At 54.8% G+C, this 20,807-nt stretch overlaps 9 protein-coding genes across 9 annotated transcripts; 4 read left to right on the top strand and 5 right to left on the bottom strand.

Moving 5' to 3' along the window:
• Window positions 1-519: 519 nt before the first annotated feature.
• Window positions 520-3,474, bottom strand: L226DRAFT_551433 (Cullin-domain-containing protein). Its single transcript, XM_067682814.1, has 9 exons — window positions 3,168-3,474; window positions 3,034-3,113; window positions 2,800-2,967; window positions 1,871-2,743; window positions 1,624-1,804; window positions 1,109-1,570; window positions 929-1,058; window positions 764-866; window positions 520-701 (listed from the first exon to the last, which is right to left on the bottom strand). Exons 1-9 carry the CDS (start codon window positions 3,385-3,387, stop codon window positions 624-626), a joined length of 2,295 nt encoding a protein of 764 aa, XP_067538002.1. The 5' UTR covers window positions 3,388-3,474; the 3' UTR covers window positions 520-623.
• A 171-nt stretch (window positions 3,475-3,645) lies between these two features.
• L226DRAFT_322127 (uncharacterized protein) lies at window positions 3,646-4,276 on the top strand. The gene is made up of 2 exons (XM_067673892.1): window positions 3,646-3,917; window positions 3,997-4,276. Exons 1-2 carry the CDS (start codon window positions 3,746-3,748, stop codon window positions 4,185-4,187), a joined length of 363 nt encoding a protein of 120 aa, XP_067538001.1. The 5' UTR covers window positions 3,646-3,745; the 3' UTR covers window positions 4,188-4,276.
• Window positions 4,277-4,417: 141 nt separating this feature from the next.
• Window positions 4,418-5,964, top strand: L226DRAFT_568510 (uncharacterized protein; the record flags this gene model as incomplete). The annotated part of the gene is made up of 2 exons (XM_067684173.1): window positions 4,418-5,587; window positions 5,641-5,964. The coding sequence occupies 2 exons, from the start codon at window positions 4,418-4,420 to the stop codon at window positions 5,962-5,964; spliced, it is 1,494 nt and encodes a 497-aa protein (XP_067538000.1).
• Window positions 5,965-6,289: 325 nt separating this feature from the next.
• Window positions 6,290-7,660, top strand: L226DRAFT_503751 (F-actin capping protein, alpha subunit). The gene is made up of 6 exons (XM_067677950.1): window positions 6,290-6,426; window positions 6,482-6,597; window positions 6,670-6,792; window positions 6,850-6,902; window positions 6,960-7,100; window positions 7,162-7,660. The coding sequence occupies exons 1-6, from the start codon at window positions 6,345-6,347 to the stop codon at window positions 7,541-7,543; spliced, it is 897 nt and encodes a 298-aa protein (XP_067537999.1). The 5' UTR covers window positions 6,290-6,344; the 3' UTR covers window positions 7,544-7,660.
• A 686-nt stretch (window positions 7,661-8,346) lies between these two features.
• On the top strand, window positions 8,347-8,994 carry L226DRAFT_568508 (uncharacterized protein; the record flags this gene model as incomplete). Its single annotated transcript, XM_067684172.1, has 2 exons — window positions 8,347-8,418; window positions 8,473-8,994. The coding sequence occupies 2 exons, from the start codon at window positions 8,347-8,349 to the stop codon at window positions 8,992-8,994; spliced, it is 594 nt and encodes a 197-aa protein (XP_067537998.1).
• A 606-nt stretch (window positions 8,995-9,600) lies between these two features.
• L226DRAFT_610744 (long-chain-fatty-acid-CoA ligase) lies at window positions 9,601-12,746 on the bottom strand. Its single transcript, XM_067686201.1, has 14 exons — window positions 12,483-12,746; window positions 12,403-12,417; window positions 12,057-12,341; window positions 11,910-11,993; window positions 11,849-11,855; window positions 11,602-11,789; window positions 11,469-11,548; window positions 11,398-11,419; window positions 11,230-11,345; window positions 10,899-11,177; window positions 10,525-10,843; window positions 10,047-10,449; window positions 9,877-9,963; window positions 9,601-9,802 (listed from the first exon to the last, which is right to left on the bottom strand). Exons 1-14 carry the CDS (start codon window positions 12,589-12,591, stop codon window positions 9,727-9,729), a joined length of 2,070 nt encoding a protein of 689 aa, XP_067537997.1. The 5' UTR covers window positions 12,592-12,746; the 3' UTR covers window positions 9,601-9,726.
• A 502-nt stretch (window positions 12,747-13,248) lies between these two features.
• L226DRAFT_544076 (uncharacterized protein) lies at window positions 13,249-15,821 on the bottom strand (the record flags this gene model as incomplete). Its single annotated transcript, XM_067682244.1, has 7 exons — window positions 13,249-13,453; window positions 13,527-13,646; window positions 13,711-14,208; window positions 14,290-14,551; window positions 14,615-14,903; window positions 14,931-15,601; window positions 15,632-15,821. The coding sequence occupies 7 exons, from the start codon at window positions 15,819-15,821 to the stop codon at window positions 13,249-13,251; spliced, it is 2,235 nt and encodes a 744-aa protein (XP_067537996.1).
• Window positions 15,822-15,866: 45 nt separating this feature from the next.
• Window positions 15,867-17,637, bottom strand: L226DRAFT_610742 (uncharacterized protein). The gene is made up of 3 exons (XM_067686200.1): window positions 16,475-17,637; window positions 16,134-16,421; window positions 15,867-16,070 (listed from the first exon to the last, which is right to left on the bottom strand). Exons 1-2 carry the CDS (start codon window positions 17,627-17,629, stop codon window positions 16,167-16,169), a joined length of 1,410 nt encoding a protein of 469 aa, XP_067537995.1. The 5' UTR covers window positions 17,630-17,637; the 3' UTR covers window positions 15,867-16,070; window positions 16,134-16,166.
• Window positions 17,638-17,963: 326 nt separating this feature from the next.
• L226DRAFT_610741 (uncharacterized protein) lies at window positions 17,964-19,926 on the bottom strand. The gene is made up of 4 exons (XM_067686199.1): window positions 19,667-19,926; window positions 18,468-19,613; window positions 18,116-18,409; window positions 17,964-18,056 (listed from the first exon to the last, which is right to left on the bottom strand). Exons 2-3 carry the CDS (start codon window positions 19,611-19,613, stop codon window positions 18,125-18,127), a joined length of 1,431 nt encoding a protein of 476 aa, XP_067537994.1. The 5' UTR covers window positions 19,667-19,926; the 3' UTR covers window positions 17,964-18,056; window positions 18,116-18,124.
• Window positions 19,927-20,807: the final 881 nt, after the last annotated feature.

The following is a 20,807-nucleotide window of genomic DNA, read 5'->3' as shown; positions in this document are numbered from 1 at the left end:
CCCCGCAGAGCGCGATGGTCGGTCATCTCAGCAGCCTCTTCCAAAGCGTCATGGCTACTGCACTTAGGTTACCTCAACATGGAGTCAATGAAGGTTATACATCCAGATATTCCATTGCGAGCTTTGAGATGCAGGCCGTCACTTCGAGTGCCATGCGTTGGTAGTGGTAGTTTGGGTACGGGAAGACGTAGGCCCGCAGGGAGCTCGAACCTAAGTTGTCCTGCTGAATGATCCACAACAACGTTAGCAAATCGACCTGTTGCTGTACCGTAAGACTCACCGGTCACCAGAGAATTAAGAAGCTGAAATACCGTCTCAATTGACAGCACATAACGGCCAGAAGTGTTCGAGTAACTCCCTCTGGCCCAGATGCTTGATCGCTCTTGGGCGCTCCTGCGCCCAAGAGCGCCCAAGCTGGCCGACAAAACAAGAGGTTTGCATATCGGAACACATTCATAAACCTTCGTATGGTACTATGCTACAAGAGACATCTACACACGATATAGAGCAGTGACATGGACAAGGGGATGTTGAGAACGAGAATGCGAGCGATCAAGGGGAAGAGAACTTGCGACAGACAAAGTACGGCATGATAACGACGACGGGGAAAGGGGACAACACCATTAGGCGACGTATGCGAACGTGTCGCGGGTGCCCTCCACACGCTCAATGTACTCCTTCTCGAGCAGGTGGTCGATGGCCTGAATTGTGCGAGATGAGTTGGTGGAAGGGTAGGAGAGCACGCACACATGGACTGACGTACCTTCTTGATATCGGGGATCTTAGGCGTGAACCGCTGGGAGATCTGCTGGATGACCTCCTGAATGAGGGCCTGGTTCTTCATCGTCTTGCGGGCCTTCATGATACTACATAGCGGGATGCCTTGTCAGCAGTCGCTCCAAACGTCGATGTCACGAATCAGACTTACCGGACGATGGTCGCTTGGATGACATACTTGCGGTCCTCGTCAACGTTCTTGAGCACATCAGTCGACTCAGCCTTCTGCTCTGCCTTGATGGGCATGTTCAGGTTGATACGGATCTTCTTCGACTTGAAGCCTGCCGGGATGTGAGCGAAAGGATCATCACCGCAAAACGACGACACATACCTGGGTTCAGATCGTATTGGTCCGCCTCCTCGTTGATGAGGATCTTTGCCTTGACGAGGACAGCAAGGACCTGCTTGAGGATATCCTTGCTGATCGCCGTCGCAGTGACGAGCTCGTCGAGCGAGAGCGTGTCGTTGTTGTTGTACTGCAAGAGCACTGCCATCTGCCACGAACTCGTCATCAGGATATACTTCTGGTTGAGGTAGTTTGTCCGGAGCTCGTTCTTGGAGTAGTTCCATAGCCACGTGAGCTTACGCCCAGAGTGCTTCTGCTGGTAATATTGCGAGAAGCGAGTGTAGGTTGGAAGGATATCCTGCGGGATGATGAAGTCGTGCGTAGGTGGGTTCAGCGGCCAGAAGTTGGTGCCAAGCACCATGATGCTGAATGTGATGTCCATGTCGTCGTGGTTCTGCTGCATGCGCTCCTTGAAGTTGTCCGTGAGATCCTTGCTCAGGCTCATGTCTGTCCAGGAGGTATCAGTGAGGTAATCAAGGAGTCGGAAGGCTCGTGCTTACCGGTAAACATGCGCTGGAGCTTGTTCGTGTACTCGAAACCACAAGCCTCTTTGAGCTTGGAAATCATGCTCGCCTCTGCCTCGTCCGACGCCGACACACCGTGAATGAGACGCTTCGACAACTTCGTCGTATAGAACGATTGGAAGACGTCCTTGTCGTCGATGTATTTGAACAAGATCATCTGGTGCCCAGCATGCGCGATCAGCGAACGCAAGTGAGAGAGGGACATACCCAGACCACGACGTACCACTTTGTTCAATGCGCCCTCGAGATCCCCCTCCTCAGCCATCTTGTTGTTCTTGCGAAGCAGTGCGTCCGCGTGCTTCGCAAGGAGCTCAGGAGACTTGGTCGTCGACGTACCGGTGGCAGCATTGCGGTTGACGAACTCGCGGCAAGCCTTGTCGAGACTTGCGACGAAACCAGCCTCACCACGGAAACTACGGGTGACGGTCTCCGAGTTCTTCTGGTGCACTTCAAGTAGTGCGTCGACGTAGGCTTTGGGATCGACCTCCGCAGCAGCACCGCCCTCGCCAACGAGCTTCGCCACAGCTGCAAGGCCTGCCCGCTTGACGTGCTCCTCGAACTTCTTGCGCAGAGGCTCGAGACCCTCGGGAATACGAGAAAGAAGAGCATACATGCGCTGCAGGTCCTCATCCTTGTCGTAGTCAAGCAAGCCTTGGAAGCTCTCCCACATGAGCTCCGCATGCTCACGGATGAGGACGTGCTCGCACTTCTGGATCAGCGCCTTGCGCGTGTTGGTGTTCATGTACCGCTCTACACGGTCCTCCTCCTCACGCAAGCGCTCCTCAGCCTTCTTGAGGTAGTCGGCGACGCTGTTCTCGGACAAGAACGCCTTCGATTCTTGCTGATAGTACTTCTCAGTAGCGTCAAGGAATGGCGTCTCGAGATGTTCTCGGTAGACCTCGTAAGAGACCTTGTTGATGTCGCTCTCATCCAGACCGAGGGAGACGAAAGAGTCGACGACCTTCTTCACAAGACCCTGGTCGATCGTCTCACCGTTCCGTTGGCGCTCGATCAGACGGAGGATGGCACCGGCAAGCTTGGAGTGTTTGCTCTGTACATGGAGGAAGAAGTTGGACTTCCATTGTACAAGTGCGAGCTGCGAGGCATGCGGGGTCAGATGAAGTCGAGAGACGCCACTGATGAGACGCGTACCGTGTATACCGGATAAACGCCCTTGCGGCCCTCGTCACGTTCTCGCTTAACCCAATGGCGGTTGAGATAGGTGAAGAGACGGTTGATGTAGTTGGCACCTGTCGTGTATCGGTCCCACTCCTGGGCGTAGTACCGCAGCAGCGCTTCATCTTGCAATGGATCCGATGCCTATGTGTGGCATGAAGCGCTCAGGTAATAGGTTCTTTACATAGGAGTGGCGCAAGCACGACTTACTGTTCTGAGGGTCTTGAGATGGTTAACAAAGTATTTGATGAGGTTGTTGTACAGATCAGAGCCCATCAGGTTCGCACCGGCTGCTCAAAGGTCAATACTAATCAAAGCATACGACAGACACGGCCAGCACGTACTGCGATGGCCGACCGCACCTCCCTCTCCCGTTCCATGCATCTTTGAGGACGTGCAGTAGTTGTAGGAGACCGTGTAGAGAGACATGTACTTGGAGTACGAGACTCCGGTCTGGAGCTTGGTCATGATATGGTCCACACCCTCCTCGAGATAGGCCCAAGTCGTCGCCAGGTCCGCGTTAGGCGGGGGCATGGGGTACTGGTTGTTCCCCGCGGTCGCCATGTCGTATGTCGTTACTGATCTGCACGCGAGAGAGGGGAAAGAAGAAGAGGGAGGAGGGAGTCGATGTGGTCGAGGGACAAGCACTGCTTGAGCGTCTCGGCTCGTGGCTGCCTCAAGTCACGCAGCGTGTACGCTACGGCGCTTCTGAGCCCAAGACTTTTGATTCACTCGTCCTCGCAAATGCTCGTGCGACCTCTAAATTCCAACTTGCAACACGTCTGGACAGGAGTATATACGCATAACATTCGTTTGTTTGCTGACGAACACGGTCTTTACCCGGCAGAGTCAATCGACAGGTATATGTTGCGTCGTTGCTTTACTCACTAACAAGGGACGTATTAGCAGACAATCTGGCTAAATGTCCTCCGCAGATGTTATACTTTGCTCACCAGCCAGTGCATCAGTGATTTCACCACTGACCTCGTGGATCGCGTCCGCCTGGACACAATTCGACTACCGGTACAAGGAGGACATTGTCGCTTGTCCGACACCAACAAGATCGACTCTCTCGATACCTTCTGTAATTGTCAGTCTGCGAGCCGTAATCCCTCAGAGTTCTTGCGTCTCATCACTCGTCTCTCCTCTGGTTCCCCTCCGAGCCATGGACAGCCAAGAAGACCAGAAGACGGCTGAGCCCGAGGGTAGTCACCCCACAACAGATAGGTCCGTGTGATGATGCAAAGAAAACAACAGTCGAAGACCGCTGCTACCATTCTCAACCCCATCAGCACGTACGACACGCACACACGATCCGCCGTGTACCCGCTTCGACCCTGAGTGGTCAAACAAATCCACTTTAAGGCAACTCATTGCTTCGGGTGCCCGCGCGTCTACCTCCAAGGGTCCTTTGCGACCAGAGGTCGCCACTTGCGCACTACCATCATCTGGTCTCCTTGTTCGTCTTCCTTTCATCTCGTTGACTATATAAGTGTACCGGCCCTGTGGGACTCCCCATAGATACCTCCCACGTACACGACGGTATGTTCCTTCCAGTGTCCCATGCCACTCATGAGTGTCTAACGATCTCATTATGCAGATGGACAACTGCATCTTGAACTTCGACATCTTCGAGCTCATTATGGTCCATGCTACCCGGGACACCGTCTCCAAAATCATGCGGACGTGCCACTTGCTCACTCGGGAAAGCGGGCGGCACCTCCTAGGAGAGGATGGTGCGGTCGAACTACACACCGAGAACGACGCTCAGTCGTTCCTCTCATTTTTCCTTGCGAGGGGCGACGAGGAGACAAGAATGAGCCGGATGAAATGCGTGCGTTCCCTGACCCTATCGTTCGGTCCCGCTCCCCTCCTGCAGCAAACCATCATCCCTGCCGCACTGTTCAATGGCCTCGCCCGTCTAGCATTCAACTTCGTCCATCTGGAGATTAACGATGCCGAGGCGTTCTTCTCCCTCGATCCTACGCTCCGCCTCGCCCGCACCGTTGCGAGCGTGAGGACCCTCCAGAAGCTGGTCATAAGAAACGGAGGAAGGCGTACCGTGTGGGTCTTGGGGCAACTGCAATCCCGTCTGCACGACGTAGGCATCTACGTGGACTTGCCAGCGCTGGAAGCGGACCTGAGAGCGTTGAGCCCCGGCGCGAGGAACTTGAGCTGGCTTCTCGCACGCTCCGCGCTACAACTACAAACCCTTAACCTTCAGGCCCCTCTGTCGTTCTCCACCACCGGGCAGCGATTCCCTGTCCTGTCCGAACTGACGCTGTCAAAGGTCGATCCTCCAGCGGAAATCGACTACTACGATGCGTTCCCCCAACTCGCGTTCCTCCATGTGTTCGATCTCATCCCCCAGATGGTTTTCACGCCGCAGGCGCTCAGAGACCAACACCGCCAGAGAAGTTCTCTCCTCCAGCAACACCACGCGAGGAAGCCCATTAGAGAGGTCTCGGGCCCGCTTCCGGACGTCTACATGCTAGGGCTCAAGTGTAGGACCGAGATATTCAGAACGTGGGAGGATCTTGACGGGGATGGGTGGAACGACGACATGGAGGACATGCTGCACGCAGTCCTGATGGACACTCGGCCCCTCACATTGGAGCTTATGATCAACGATGCGGCTCTATTCATAGGCGAGGACTTCCGCGAGCTATGTCTGTTGGAGCCAATGCAGCACCTGGAGTCGTTCCACCTCAACGTCGAACCGACCAACTGTCGATACAGACGGCTGGACATGTCGTTGGTTCTAGTGGGTCTATGGCTACACATCTATTCGTGTTGTCGCTGACAAGGAGTATACAGGAGAGCATATGCGAAGGCATTCGTACCATCAGGTCGTTGCGCAATTTCAAACTGTACATCTGTCTACTAGGCGTGTTCCCAGGTAAACGGAGCGATGATCATGACGACCCGGGCCGGTGGGATGACGATGAATTCGACGAGCTCATGAGCGACTATGGCCACCAAGTCCCTCCAAGGGAGAGCTTGCCCCTTTGGGACTTTTTCGAGAGGTGGGATCCCAATACGCTCGCGCATCGCCTGAGGCCCATGGAAAGTCTCCAAACCGTGCACATCGAGGTCGTGGGCGGTGCCAGATCTAGAGATATCAATGTCTGCATCAGCTGAACGGGCCATCGAGCTCTAGAGCCACATGCACTTCATATAGAGCTATAGGATTCGTAGGATGTTTCGAATGTGATCGTATTGCTACTTCTTGCGTGTTGTCTTGCAGAACTTTCTGCCAGTCTACTATTTTCAATGGGTGATTGTGCAGCTGGCGGTATATTGGCATCGTTCCGAAGTGTTACAGCAGGTAGTAGACAGTGAGCTGGCTACGTAGTAAGTACTTATTATCACTGCCAGACTCAATCCACCGTGACCGTGACGAGCGCCACGCTGCAGCCGACCGACGCACCGGCGCTAGGCGCACTGTCTCGTAAGAACCATAGCGCTGCTGCGTACTACCTTAGTACCTACCCTTCCCGCCTCCCCTTCTGCTTGTGGCCATGGACTCCGCAGAACGCATCGAAGCAGCCTCAAAATTCCTTCTTCAGTCTCCCCCGGGAGAGATCAACGATGTGCTCAACGGTGAGAACGCGCTGTTCCCAGCGCGGCGCGTTCTGAGCTGAACAGATCCGCCCAGATGTCCGGAACATCATCTCGGACGACGACTCGCTGCAGGCTGGCGTGCTGCCCGCACTGAGGGAGTACAACACCACACAGTTTACGACCGCAGACGTCCCAGGGCATCAGCACCAGGTGAGTGCTTTGTGGTGCGCGCGGCTTGCGCAGAGCAGGATAAAGGGAATAACTCGGGAATGGATTGGATAGTCGATCGTCAGTGAGGCGGCGAGGATATCAAGCTCGCGTGAAGATGCGGGAGAGGAGGAATCGCTGGATAGGTATTGGGATCCACGGTCTCGAACGAGCTTCCGTTTCGACCATCTCAGTTTGGTGCGTTCTCCTTCCTTGCTCTTTGACCGAGCTCTCATATGTGCGCGCGTACCTCAGGAAACGTCTGATCCTGAGCACGTTGAGCCCGACGAGGAGTCCGAGCCATTCCGGTAACGCTTCCTGCAAACTCCACTTCCTGTCGAGTTCGACTGAGACATCGACTACAGTGCAGCACTGGAGACGGCCTCGTTAGCATACCTCCAGGCACACTACCACGACGGCGTCGTCTCTGTATTCCCAACACAAGGCTCGAGTAGCCGCTTCATCATCCAGATCGTCGCGAACAAATACAACCCGAACAACTACTGGTGCGTTCATTACTTTCCCCATATGCCGCCAGTGGTTTCCAACGCGGATATCTTCCATCAGGTCTGGCCGTTGGCGTTCTGAGTACACGATTGACACGTCCGCGAAGACGCTGGAGGGCAAGATCCTTGTCAATGTGCACTACTACGAGCAAGGCAACGTGCAGCTCTCGACGACACACTCCGTCTCGCTGACGCTCCCGCCCGCAATCACCTCATCTGGGGGCGCGTCATCCGCATCGAAGGCGCTTGCACTGATCGAGGACGAAGAGGGCAAGTACCAGACATCGCTGAACGATGCGTACGCGGAGATGAGCGAGAAGACGTTCAAGGGCCTCCGACGCGCGCTGCCGATGACGCGCTCGAAGCTCGACTGGGACAGGGTGATGGGGTACAAGCTCGGCGCGGAGTTGACGAATAGCAAGAACGCGTTCGGGGCTGCGTAGAGGACCTCTCATATTCGGAATATTAAACGAAGAAGGATGTATTATTCACTGTGATATACGACCACCTGCAAACTCGCTTGCATGTCAGGCTTGGGGCTAAGAAGCTATTGCGGGGTCCGTCGCGAAATGTGAGTTGCCTCCATAAGATGCGTCAAGTTGACTCACATATGACAATCATAGTATTGGATTGTCCCACTTGGACTTCGTGTACGTATGGATGCTCGCAGTAAGTTAACTTACTTCCGTTGATGTTTGCATTCCGGTTGTATTTTCCTGCACATGCGCGACCGTCGGGCGTAGGGCTGGCATGGTCGGGGTGCAACCTGCCCTACAGGCGTTTGTGGTTTGAATCACGTCCGAGTTGAGTATGCATAGCGTATGGTCCCCTTTACCAGCCCCATTACACCATACTGGCAGAGGTGAAAACGATGAAGAGGGGACGCCTGAAGATGGCACATTATCGCCGTCTCGTCTCTCGGATCTTGCCCGCCTTCGGCTCGCGCTCACGCGTTGTTTGGCCTCGTGGGTGCACAAATACGGCTGTAACTCTGACGAATTCAAGACGCCGGCGGATTGACTGCCATATACTACGTCCAGCACTGTCAATCTCATCCGCTCAGACCATCAAGTCCGTATTGGAGTGCCTAGTGCCAGTAGTGAGTTCCGCGACTTAATACTACTGCTCCCTACCGCTACTCCCACCGGCAAGCCCACCGTGACGGTACTGACTGCTCTTCCGAAGATCCAACCGTCAATCTCCCTCCCGCCCACGATTCAATCATAATCGCTCTTCGGCCGCAATCATGAGTACAGTTAGCTCTGAGCTGGGCCAAGTCAAAGTTGAGGACGCATCTTCGCTCAGACCACTGTCGCCGGTGAGTCTGAGAACTTGAAACAACCAGACGATGCTATTTATGTCAAATTGACAGCGTCCGCAGCGTTCTGCACGCGTGAAAATATTCTTGTCTAAATATCAGAAACCGATATCTGAGGACGACTCCGAGGAGGCCAGAACTCTGGCGGCGTATCCTCGGCAGATGAATGGCGATCATCCATACGCCCTCGGATGGTTGCTCACCAACGGCAGGGTGGCGACGCTGAATGAATTTTCTCGGCGGACTGTTTACCGCTATACCAAATTCCGGAAAGACGACTTCGTGAACACGCGGATACGGCTGCGGATGAGAGGCGGATTCCACAACATCAACAACTTCGATGCCCGCCGGGACGAGGCCACCACACCGAACACACCCTGGTCGGACCAGATATGGTACCCTCCGGAATACTCATCGATTCCTGAAGACGAGCGAGGCGTACCAGCTCTCGTTATCGCATATACGAGACCCGCTTATACCACGTATGAGCGGATGTCCCAGACATCGTTTGACTACCTCAAGGACCTGTTGGGCGAGCCCCGTTGGCTCAAGGGGTTCAAAGACAAGGAGACCTAGGACGAAGACATGATTGCATGGTACCCGCAGTTTATACGCCGGCGTGCGGCAAAGAAGAAGTAGGTGCGCTGTGGCGTTTGATGATCGTCCCCGCATATACCCGTCCTGACCAACAAACCATTTAGATCGAACATCTCTTGCCCCTAGAATTCTTCGTATCCATGCCCTCTGTCAACGTTCAACATTCAGTCATATCGTCGAACCTCCCCTGCCAGATTCGCACATCGTCACCTGGGTGTGGCGGACCACAGACGGCCTTGGCTGCACTCGCAATCTTCATGTATGTATAACCACACCTGGACATACCTTATTTATTTGAACTAGGAGAACGGGCTTACAACGCACACGACCGGAATCATTTCAGACTTGTGTCTATGTCACATTCGAGCGACGTGCAAGATCGCATACGCGGGATTGAGGGGGAGGACGTGAACAGGACCACCACAAATTGAGGCTGCTACATCCACACGAAGCCGTGAAATATACGCGGCGGGCGTTGCAGTATTTTAGACCCTGTGATAGACCAGCGATATTCTTGCTGAAGGTAATGCCTTCGGGCAAATTGGGCCGCAAGGAGGTAGAAGGCCCAGAAGTTGCCTTGACATTCCGTCGTGAATCGCCGATTGCATCGCATGCCGTCGCATGGTCAAGTGAGACAGTACAACAATAAAGGGAAAACATCCACATAACGTCGGTATCCATCATTACGCAACAACGTCCTGCGACCAAAGCTTAAAGCTTGGCATTAGGATCCGGGAGCGCATACAACGCATCGATATACGGCTTAAACTTCTGGTACGTCTCTTTCCTGTTAACATCGGGCGGGCGACCTCATCAGCTTCTCCGAACTGCCCAACCAGCCAGCAAACAGAAAATGCTCACCGGCGAATCTTGAGTGTCGGGGTCAGGCACTCGTTCTCGACCGTGAACGCATCCAGCGTCAGGTGTATCCGCTTGACCTTCTCGAAGCTGTGTGCGCGGACCCGGTAAGCATTACGTCCTCCGCAACGAACCCAAAGCCAGAGCCACAGCGACCCGAAGAGAACACGTACCCCTTGAGCTTCTGCACATTAAGCTCCTTATCAAGCTCCGTCAGCACCGCATCGACGATCCTCGGGTCCTTAACGTATCGCTGCAGCGCCTGGACGTCCGTCGGGTCGACACTCTCCCTGAGCACCCGCTGGACAAGCGCCGCGAGCTGGATCGGGTCGGGCACGACGACGGCGACGAGGAAGCTCTGGAACGAGTCGCCGTAGACGAAGAGCTGCGCGACGAGCGGGCACGTCGAGTACACGTTCTCGAGGTGCTCGAGCGCGACGTATTCGCCCTGCGCGAGCTTCATCACGTTCTTGACGCGGTCGATGATCTTGAATCGGCTCTGCTCATCGAGCGTAGCGATGTCGCCCGAGTGCAGCCATCCCTCTTCGTCGATCGTCTCCCGCGTCTTCTTCTCGTCTGTGGAGCGGTGTACGTGCCATGTCAGTCTGAGTGCACGAGCGAGGGTGAATATGGGCTTTGGAATATACGCACCCTTGAAGTACCCCGAGAACCGCTGGGGACCGCGCATGAGCAGCTCGCCGCGGGGGAAGGGCTTGTCGGTCGTGCGGTACCCAAGCTCAGGCACGTCGATCAACTTAACTTCCGCATTGCATTGTACACCGCCGATCGTGCCTCCAGCGGTCGGATCGTTCGGCCAGCATGTTGTGCAGCAGCCGCAGTTCTCGGTCATGCCGTAGCCCTCGACAATGTCCGCCAGGAGCCCGACCTTCAGAAACTCCGCGATGTTCTTGCTGAACGGCGCGGATCCGCACGCGATGAATGTGAGCTGTCCGCCGAGTACCGCATTAATCTAGAGGTGACGTGAAATTAGCCCTGGCATCAGTATCTCAGGTGAAACAACGTACCTTGCGGAACACAAGCCTATCCCAGAGCGGGTGTGTCATCTTTCCTGTCGTATGCAAGTTGTGGAGCTTCGTCGCGACAGCTTGACGGAAGAGCGCGCCCTTCAACCCAGGAGCATCACCTGCAACGATCGCAGATTGATATATGCGGTTGAGTACCCGAGGCACGAGGGCGACAAAGTGTGGCTTGAGGATTTGGATGTCCTCGAGGAAGCGCAACGGGTCGCCGGTAGCGTACCCGATCCGTTTTCCGTTGACGACCGTACACAATTCCATCGTGCGCTACAGACGGTGAGCGCCATGCAATAGATATCCATAGCTGGAGCATACATACCTCGAAGATATGGGCTAGGGGGAGGAAGCTCATGACTGTCCTATCCCCCTCTACTGTGAGCGAGTGCTGGAACGCGTAGACCGCCATTGCCATGCTCCCATGAGTAATGAGAACGCCTGGAAGGGATCCGTTAGAAACAATCCCATGATAAATCACCAAGTCGCTCACCTTTGGGCACTCCAGAAGTACCCTACGCAAACGATTAGCCAGACACCCCGATTGAGAACCGGAAGACTCACCGAAGTATAGCAGATGGTGGCCATTGTGTCTGGCGTCGGGACAATGGGAGGAATAAGGTTCGCGCGCCCGAGCTCCTCCACTGCATGTCGGTTGAGTCTGTGTTACAATTGCAGAGAGGATACGCATACTCACACTCGGCTATATCCATGAACTTCAGATTCCTTGACTGGGCCCATGCAGACAGTATGCGCTTCTGATCATCCTCCAATGCCTCGAGCGATACTACCAACTTCAGCTTGGGGACTTTGTCCGCCTTCGTTAGAAGGAACGGCAAGTGCTCGGGAGCAGCGAAAACCACGCTCAAGTCGGCGTTGTCGATGCTATAGAATTCTCACTGTGAGAGAACAGCTCCAAATTATAGAGTAGGGTATATGCGTACACATATTCTGCGAAAGCGAGGGATTAAGTGGGTGAGAGCGAGCGCATATAGTATCACATACCGACTGAATCAGCGCCCAACGTATCGTAGAGCGCGACAGTGACCTTGTTGTATGCTTGACATGCGAGATCGACCAGAAGCCAGTCTATATACACGTTCAGACGCGTCGGTACGGCGCGAATCATGAATCAAAGATTGGAAGACGCACTGGGGCAGTTCTTGCTCCACAACCCAACCGTCTCGTACTGTCCACCGACCAACTCCCCCGTCTGGAAAAGCTTGTGCAGTGCGCTACCTATAGCACGCCGACGCGCGTCGACCTCGGGCCATGTCTGCCAGACGTAGTGGTTCGCATACTTGAGAGGCTTCTTCGAGACGATCGGTCGATGCCCAAGGAAGTGTCCCCCTGCAGCCCTCCGATAGCCCTCATCGTACAACTCGAGGAGGTTGGTGAGTATGCCAGGGCTGTCTATGGTCTCGAAGGGGTATATGGCTTTATTGACGTCCGGGAACGTCAGAACGCGACTAGAGCTCAACGATGATGACCGACTCACCATTGCGATAGATGGCTTCGCGCAGCGCACATGCTCGTCAATTCCTCTCCTGATGATGACGCGCACGATGGGAGACCCACCTGTCTGTCCAGGACGCTCCGTGCCGGGGACGATGACCGACTGCTTGTTGTAGTCGGCGTTGGGAGGAAAAGGGACCGGAAGCTCGTTCAACTTGCGCTGCTGGGGCATCGTGGGGGCGGTCGTCGTGATCGTGAACGTCGTTGTCGTGATCGTGGTCGAGAGTCAAGCAGGATGACAGGAGAGTGAGTGGGGGTCCGGGGAATGCGGGGGGACATGCGGGGCATCGTGGTTGAATAGTAGTGGCGGGAGATGATGCAAGTCCGTGATTCCTGCGACGATTTCCTTACAGCCGGCAACCGAATCGGGGGCCGACTTCGACTGCCTCCGCATGGCCCTGATCGCTCCTCCTGGCGCCCCTCTCAACGCCTTCTCCGGACCCGGCCCGCGGTCCCGTCTTCGCAATTACAGCACGCTTGCGCCCACAGAACAACTCTATACGAAACTCGCGAAGCCCTCAGTAACTACGGCCAAAGAAGCTGCTATTCCGACGGGTTGTCGAGGTAAAGATCGCAGTAAGTGCTGTGCCTACTACCTACGTGTCGAGCCGGCCCAAAGTCATATCCGTGGGACGACTTCTCAGCTGACAGCGTCGGCGAAATCATACGTACGTGATCTCCCTCCCGAACGCGTATAGGCGGGCTTCAGCCTTCAAGCCGACTCCTGAGATCTGAGACAAGAAAATGACATTGCGACGGCACGCGAAGCGGCACCTCGCCGACCTGGAAAGGAGCCACGCCGCAGGTTCACACGGGAACGTATGGCCTTTCACGTACTAGTAGGAAGTCCCTTGGCATCGCACCGCAGCACCTCCCGCCACACAGCAGCGACGCCCTCCTCTTCGCACCCGACTTGCATCCCGTTGTCGCGCAGGATGTAGTACTCCCGGTGAGGCGTTTGCACGACTGCCAGCGCGACGTGGAGGTCCTTGCCACCAGCAGAGGTGAAATGAACACTCTCGACGTGATGGTGTCTGATAGATGGTGTCCAAAAGGAGTCAAAATGTGCGCAACTAGTGGAACTTGACGTCAATGCTAAGCACTCACTCGGGAAGGTACAGGTTCAGCGCCGAACTCTTCTGTCGCCCGGGCGGTGCTGCCACCCGCTCAGGTAGCCCAGCAAACTCTTGCGCCATCTCGTTCGTAGTCATCCACTGGCCACTGATCCTGTCGAGACAAATACGATTCATTCGTACGAAACAAGGCAAAATCGCAAGGGAAGCATACTCACCCATTCCCTACTACGCACGCCAGTACGTATCGTTCCGCAACCATCCGCTTGCGGTCACCAAGCCGCCCTTCTCCCACGACTTTCTTGAGCCACAGCTTGCTGATACCCTGATAGTAGTCCTCCACACCGGCCCACTTCAGATGAGCTAGCAACGGTGGCGGCGACGTGGACCCTGGCGGCGCCTCTCGCCGCTGCTCGATATATGCAGACCAATCCGCGCGCACTGGCAAGGATACAGACGCAGGGCTACTCGGGATCGCGTCTTCAGGTCTGAAGCGAGGCGGGGACGGTCGTCCCACAACCTCGCAAGTTGCCTCGAGAACGTAGAACACCTCGCACGGACGCGGCGCCGCGTATTCAACCGAGACGAGCCAAATTTCGCCTGTGACGACTTCCTGGGCATCGACGATAGTGCCGTGCAGCCAGGAGTTCGCGTCGGTTGCGCCGCCGGGAGACGTTCTCACGGAGAGCTCGAACCATGCGCGGGTGAGTGCAAACCTGATATCATATGATTAGATTTCCATCGCACTTCGTATGAGTACAGTATAGGTGACGAGGAAAAAGACTGCCTGAACGTACCTAATGGCAACGAGCAGCTGTCTTGAGCTGTCAGGACTCGCCCAGAGACGACCGGAAACAGGGTTTACCAGACCACACCTCTGCAAGATGCGTGCCAAGAAGGACGTTTCGTAGACTCGTCTTTTTTGGTCGACCTCCGCCTGGCGTGCTCGGAGGTACGGCCACATATTCGTCATCGCCTGCGGGTGCTTGCGCAGCACATCTTCTTGCAAACGGCGGCCTTGGTATTGCCGTATCAAGATACACGATGCGGAGAGGTACACTGTGGGGGGTCCAGGGTCGTCAGCTGACGATCTCAACAGGGGCACCGCTATCGCGAACGCACCGGCATACCGGAAAGCCCGAGAGACGAGAGCGCACGCCGCTCTCTCCTTGTCCGACAAGCCGCTCAAAATCACAGCCCAGCTTTGGACGCGCTTCCGGTGTGCGAGAGACGGAGGCAATGTGATCGGGCGTAGCGCAGGAACCGTTGCCTCGAAGTCTTGGAGCGAAGATAGCGGCTTTTCCGTCAACGCGAGGATATGAACCGGTGCAGTGGAAGAAACAGAAGCAGAAGCACTGGACTGAGCAGGAGTAGACAACGCAGAGATCTTGGCCTTGTTGACGACAAGAGGCTTGAAGCGTTTAGCAGAGGCACTGACAGTAGCAGGAGCAGGAGCTGAGACAGGGACAGCCCGTGTCGGAGTAACAGGGACGCGTGTTCGTGTTGGCGTCGTCACGACCGATGCCGGAGGCTTGCATGGCGTAGCCGTAACTGGAGCAGGAGAGGGCTGGACATTGGCCGTGGACGAAGACGAGAGAATGCGTTGCTTTTTGGCAGGCGGAGGCGGCATAGTCTCGATACTAGGACGAATCCGTTTCTTGGCAGTTACCGACGGACGCGACGTAGGTGCATTGCGAGCAAGAGTCGGAGCCTGCGACACGCACGGTGATGGCGTCCCATATTCTGCCTGGACCGTCGAGACCGTGATGGGCGAGGGGGCAGATGGAAGCCCACGAACATCTATAGGCGGTGTTGAGGCGTCTTCGGGGACTACGAGCGAGGGTATAGAAGTTGGAGCAATTGACGGTGGCCTAGAGGCTGTTGCGGAGACTGGCTGCGAGGCCTTGGGTTTTCGAGGCTTCTTCTGCGCCTTCGGCTTCGGCTTCGACGGGGCAGGGACAGGAAACTGAGTCGCAGTCACCCCGTCGACATGAGAGTCGGTGGGGTCCAACAGAGCATGAGAATTTGAGGCTGTAGGAGCCGCAGCAAGGATGGTTGATCCGGGGGTAGGGACGGCAGTGGATGTATGCGTCGTGGCATCCGGAGGAGCTCTTTCAGCAGGCGTCGTGGAGGACGTACCAGAATGAGAAGTATCCACAAAGCATAACCCGCTCTCCACGAGCTTCTGCACGAGGGCCTGTCTCCCGAGTTTTGAGTATCCGGTTATCTTGCGCTCCTTGCAGAGGGCTTTAAGTTGCGGTACGGTGAGCTTGGCAAGAGGCGGAGTGTATGCGCCCGCGACGCTATAGACGGTGTTGCTCGAGGACATCTTGAGCCAAATTCAGAACAAATCGTTGACCTGAAAGTTGAACGTAGGGTACATAGCAGCCCCAAAGATGTGATGGTCAAGTGGAAAGCTGCAGGCGTCTGTTTGCGAAACTGGGCCGCGTCTGAAAAGTATGTACAATATGAGTCGAGTGGTATAATGTTTTCCTGAACGTGCTATCGAATCCGTAACCACCAGCTTTGGCTGAGTATGATGAGTCCTCCCATTCTCCAATGTGTAGGTCGCTGATAGCTAGAGACGCATTTGAACAGTGAGTTACTAGTACGTCGAAGAATATCCAAAGGATCGACTTACTGTTCGAGGGATGTAGCTCAGGCCTGCCTGTAATCAATTCTGCACCCTTTTGACTTCGCGTTTTCGATTACTACCGTAATGCTTGTGACACAGAGTAAGATGCACAGTCTTCAAATTCTTTCCCTTCGCAAACAAGAGGTCAGTATAGGCGGTTTCATCAATGCCATTGAAGATGATCGACGACGGTTCGCAAATCTTGCAGTCCTTCATGAAAGAAGAGCATTCGAGGGAAAGCTCGAGTTCGAACGCCGTAACCACAGAGGAGTCGATGAGGGAGCATATGGCATCCTATGAAGAATATGAGCCATGATACACAAGTAATGAGCCGTTTGATGACTCACTAATAGCGCACGAAGTTCAAGTTGGAGATCAAACGCAGCTTCTTGCGGTTTGAACTTGAGATGGAGCTCCAGTTTTCCGAGCTCTGCTGCACATCGCTCGCGGAGCGCGGACACAACCTCGGGCTCGGCGAGATCAAACCCATCCGAAAGACTGATAGTCAGACTGACGGGACGAGCATCGCCCAAGACAGCCTGCAGCACATCACCGTCAAATCCATCCCCGTCCGTGTCGTCGAGCCGCACTTCAGCGATAGGACAGGTGAGACCGAGGGCATACAAAATACCAAGCCCTCCCGAGTACAGGTCGAGTGCTTTCCAGGATTCGTGGAGGCGCTGCAGTGACAGGTTTTCCTCTCGAACCGTCGTTAGGTCATCCTGGTCCACATCGACATCGAGAGCTTCGACGAAGGAATCCCTTATGAAGAACTCTCTCAAGTTCGGAAAGGCGTGTGTGAAGTGGTGTGTGGTGAACGTCCAAGTCTCCGCGAGATCGAGTACAATGACTTTGGGGTAGCACGGGCCATCAGGGATCGTCTCACCCTGTGCCATTTGTAAGGCTTGCAACGTGGATTGAGAGTTTTGAAGAGAGACGGTGAGTATCTTGTCTTCCGGGGTGAGGGAAGGATCGTCCTCGGAGTCGAGCATCGTTATCAGGGCTGAACAGAGGGAGGAACGGAGGTTACGCAGCATCTTGCATGACACGCTGCCAGCACCAATCATCTTGAGATCCTGGAGCCGGGTCAGCGACGCCACGGCATCCGGTAGGTCTGGATGAAGCTGCAGGATCTCGTCGGCTTCGCAGAGTTCGAGACGGACGAACTTCTCCCCGAGGGCGGCGAGAAGGACGAAGAGGTTCTTCAGCCGCTCTGGGACTCCATCCTGGATCTTCTCCGACCGTCGCATGAAGTGATGAGGGGTAAGGGAGAGACCGCGAACAGACCGAAGTCGAGGATGAGGGTCCGCGATGATAAACAGGAAGAAGGACGTTATTTCTTCGGGCACGTTGAGGTGAAGATTAACGTCGTCATGAAGAATGTATTTCACGCCCTCCTTATTGAGCGCGCGACAAGTTTGCATCATCCTAGAAACTGTCGGTCTGGGTGCGAACGACATGACGATGTACATGACATTCTGAATTCGCACTGCCTTCTCCATGGAAAGCTGATAGCTGAACTTCAGTATACTTAGAATCCATAGTGAAGCGTGCCACTGACCTTTGGGGAAGAGGGAAGAAAGTGAGGATACGAGCAGAAGAGGGTGGCGGCTTTATGTCATGAGGTACCACAAAGGTCGACAAAGACGGTCGGAATAACCGCGGTCCGGGGTTCCGAAAAGTACAACACTCCTCCAACGTGATGGCACTACAGACAAAGGAACGAGGCGTACCGTGTGATAGCCGGGTTGAAGGGCAACAGAAAGGCATATCAAATCGGGCGGGGTATGCGATAGATTTCTATTTCAGAATCTATTCCCCTCTAAGTTGCCAATAGCCCGGTGCAAGATTCGGAGGATAGAGCGATCGGTCCCATTGAAGCGACCTTATACATAGTACACCGTACTCAACGTTGTGACATCATGGTACCTAGAAGCATGAGTAACAACGTGAGGCGTAACTCAATTCAGGCTAGCTGTTCCGCTTACCTCGAACTATTAATTTTCGACCTCATTCTCGTCATCCAAGTCGTCCACGATATCCGGTCCCCACTGCGCGACGCGCTCCTCGTGGTACCCATCGCAATGCGAGATGCGGATGGTACGGAAAGAAGGTGCCATTGCCACGAGACGGTCGACCAGAGCTTCCGCGTCGAAACTCCGTAGATACTCCTCCGCTTCACTGGGAGGCTCACACAAGTCTCTCGGCGGAAAACTGTATGACTTGACAGTCAGCACTACTGCCTTGGCTGGGCAGACTGCTAATGCTTGAAGGAAGGCATCCTGTAGCGGCTCCAGTATTAGAACGAGCCGAGGTCTCGAGAAACAAGGATGTGCTCACCAAGAGGAGCTCGAGGTCGAGATCGCGATCTTTCCAATCTAGTATTAACTTGACGCGAAGCACCTCGACGTCTTGGAAGCCCTGATGAGAGAAGAGGGCAGTGAGGTCCTCAGGATGAGACGATTGGTTGGCGATATACGTGAGGAAGCGGATGTTAAAGGTGAGATGTGTGGGTCGCGTATCTTCGACTATCGCCCGCGCCCAATTGAGATTGAATTTTTCGTTGTGGTCGAGACCGACAGAGACGGCCGGTACGTGGCATGTGAGGCCAAGAATATATAGTATGGCGAGGGATCCAGTGAAGCGACGCAGTGAGGACCACGACCCACCCGCCTGCTGCTCGGCGATGTTATCGGCACGTTCTCCATCAAGGACGCTATCGTCGACCATATCGACGGTTGTGAGGGTGTAACATGATGCCTCAAGCCTGTCCAAGTTGGGAAAGGCTGCCGCTAGATTTCGAGTGAAGATGTTTGCGGCATGGTTCAGGGATAGACGGCGGAGATGAGGGAAGCAGGGAGGGGAAGATGATTGTACAGGGAACAGCACAAACTGCAAGGAGAGTGACCTGAGCGTGTCCTTCGAGTGCTGAAGAAGAGCCACGACATCGTCGCATCCTGACACCAAACCCCCAGCAATGGTGATGCCAGCGTGTGTCAGGCGAGACTGTAAGTCGCCCAACATGCCCGTGCTATATCCTCCCATTGCTCTAATGAACAACGTCCGAAGGGTTGTCAGCATGGTGATAGCTGCGGGTAGCTCAGGCTCGAACGGGACAAGGTCGCAGAAGCCGTCGATAGTGAGTCTGACAAAGTTGTTCATGTATGAAGCGCATTCGACGAAGAACTGCTTCAAAAGTGGAGCCACTACCATGACCTCTTCTTCTGTCTCAAATACGCCCACAGAGAGACCGCGAAGTCTCCCCAAACGACGGGCAGACTCGGCTGGGTCACCTCCGGCGGCAGCGAACTGTACGAAAGATTCGATTTGGGGTCCGGTGTGTAGCTCCGGATCCTTAGCAAGAATCGATCTGGTTCCTTCGTACTTGAGAGCACTGCACGTCCGCATCAGACGCGAGACGGTGGGACGGTCCGAGCAGGTCATCAGCCCGTGGAAAATGTCGAGACTGAGCCTGGCGTTATCCATCTCAAGATCGAGGTAAGCTATACGGTATATCGACGGCTACAAGTGACACTCACTGGGGATGGGACCAGAGATGTTGGTGGTGTTGAAGGAAGGCAACCGCAGGGATTTCAGCGTTTCAGACCTGCGAAAACTCGAGGTCAATAAGGCGGATATGCCGTACATTGTTACCTTTGTCTCCTTTCACCCGATAATGGAGAAAGGATGGCGGAAAAAATGATCTGGCATGGTGTGTTAACACGCCTCTTGGCCCGTCGGAAACGCGAAATCCCTATCGTGAGGGAGTGGCAACGAGTGTGCGCCGCCTCCGGTGGCGACCAACTCGACAAGTGTATGTCGAAGTAGCCTGCTATCTCAAGAAGATTAAGTAGATTGACAAATGATAAGTATGCGAGAGAAACTCGCAGTCGAGCTAAGGACCTGCCATGTCGGACTCGAAGAATATCAATACTGATGTCTAAGTCTTCGAGATCGGTCGGTACGTCTGCAAGCTTTTCTGCATACTTGCTCCAGGTAAACTCATATGCAGTGACAGTTCCATAAGCTGCGAGGGCGAACTTTGAAGTTGGTACAGGCGTTATACAGGTAAAGTCGTGGTCGTGGTGGAGCCGAGAGGGACGACTCGGAGCTTGACGGGATCGCGATATTGTGACCGATGCACGTGATGTCACAGTCGCGCCATGTCACAGGGCGTGGCAGTCAAGGCGCCCAAGAGTCGCGTCTCCCAACGACGACCATCACCTCCTCTCTTTGTCCGTGGTCCGGATATGAGTAAGGTCAAGGGGATTGGGAAAAGGGTAGGGTGAAAATTTTAGCTGCTGTAGCCGTGTGTCTCTTAATCACAACTCTCTGCAGATAGTGCATTCGCAGTCTTGCCGCTGGGCCGGATGCGTCTACACCTCGTACGCCCCCACAGCAGCAGCGAATAAGCATAACATGAGCTCGCACGAGTCAAACATGCATAGTCAGACTACGGCTATTTGGTACGGAGGTGAGTCCGACCGCATATCTTGCCAGACAGCGGCTAGCGAACACCGGCGCTGGGCTAACGCGCGTCGCGTCGCGTCCAACTCCAGCCACACAGTCCACCATTCATAGAGACAACAAGACAAAGCTTCTGACGTGTCTTTGTGGCGATTACTCTAACAAGGACGCGTCTCTCGTTCGGAGACACGCCGAGAAAAGCCACCGGACTAC

The sequence above is a fragment of the Lentinus tigrinus genome, assembly GCF_003813185.1.
Source record: "Lentinus tigrinus ALCF2SS1-7 unplaced genomic scaffold L226scaffold_6, whole genome shotgun sequence".
Lineage (NCBI taxonomy): Eukaryota > Fungi > Basidiomycota > Agaricomycetes > Polyporales > Polyporaceae > Lentinus > Lentinus tigrinus.
Note: the sequence above shows the minus strand (reverse complement) of the source record. Positions and strands in the feature narration are given on the sequence as shown.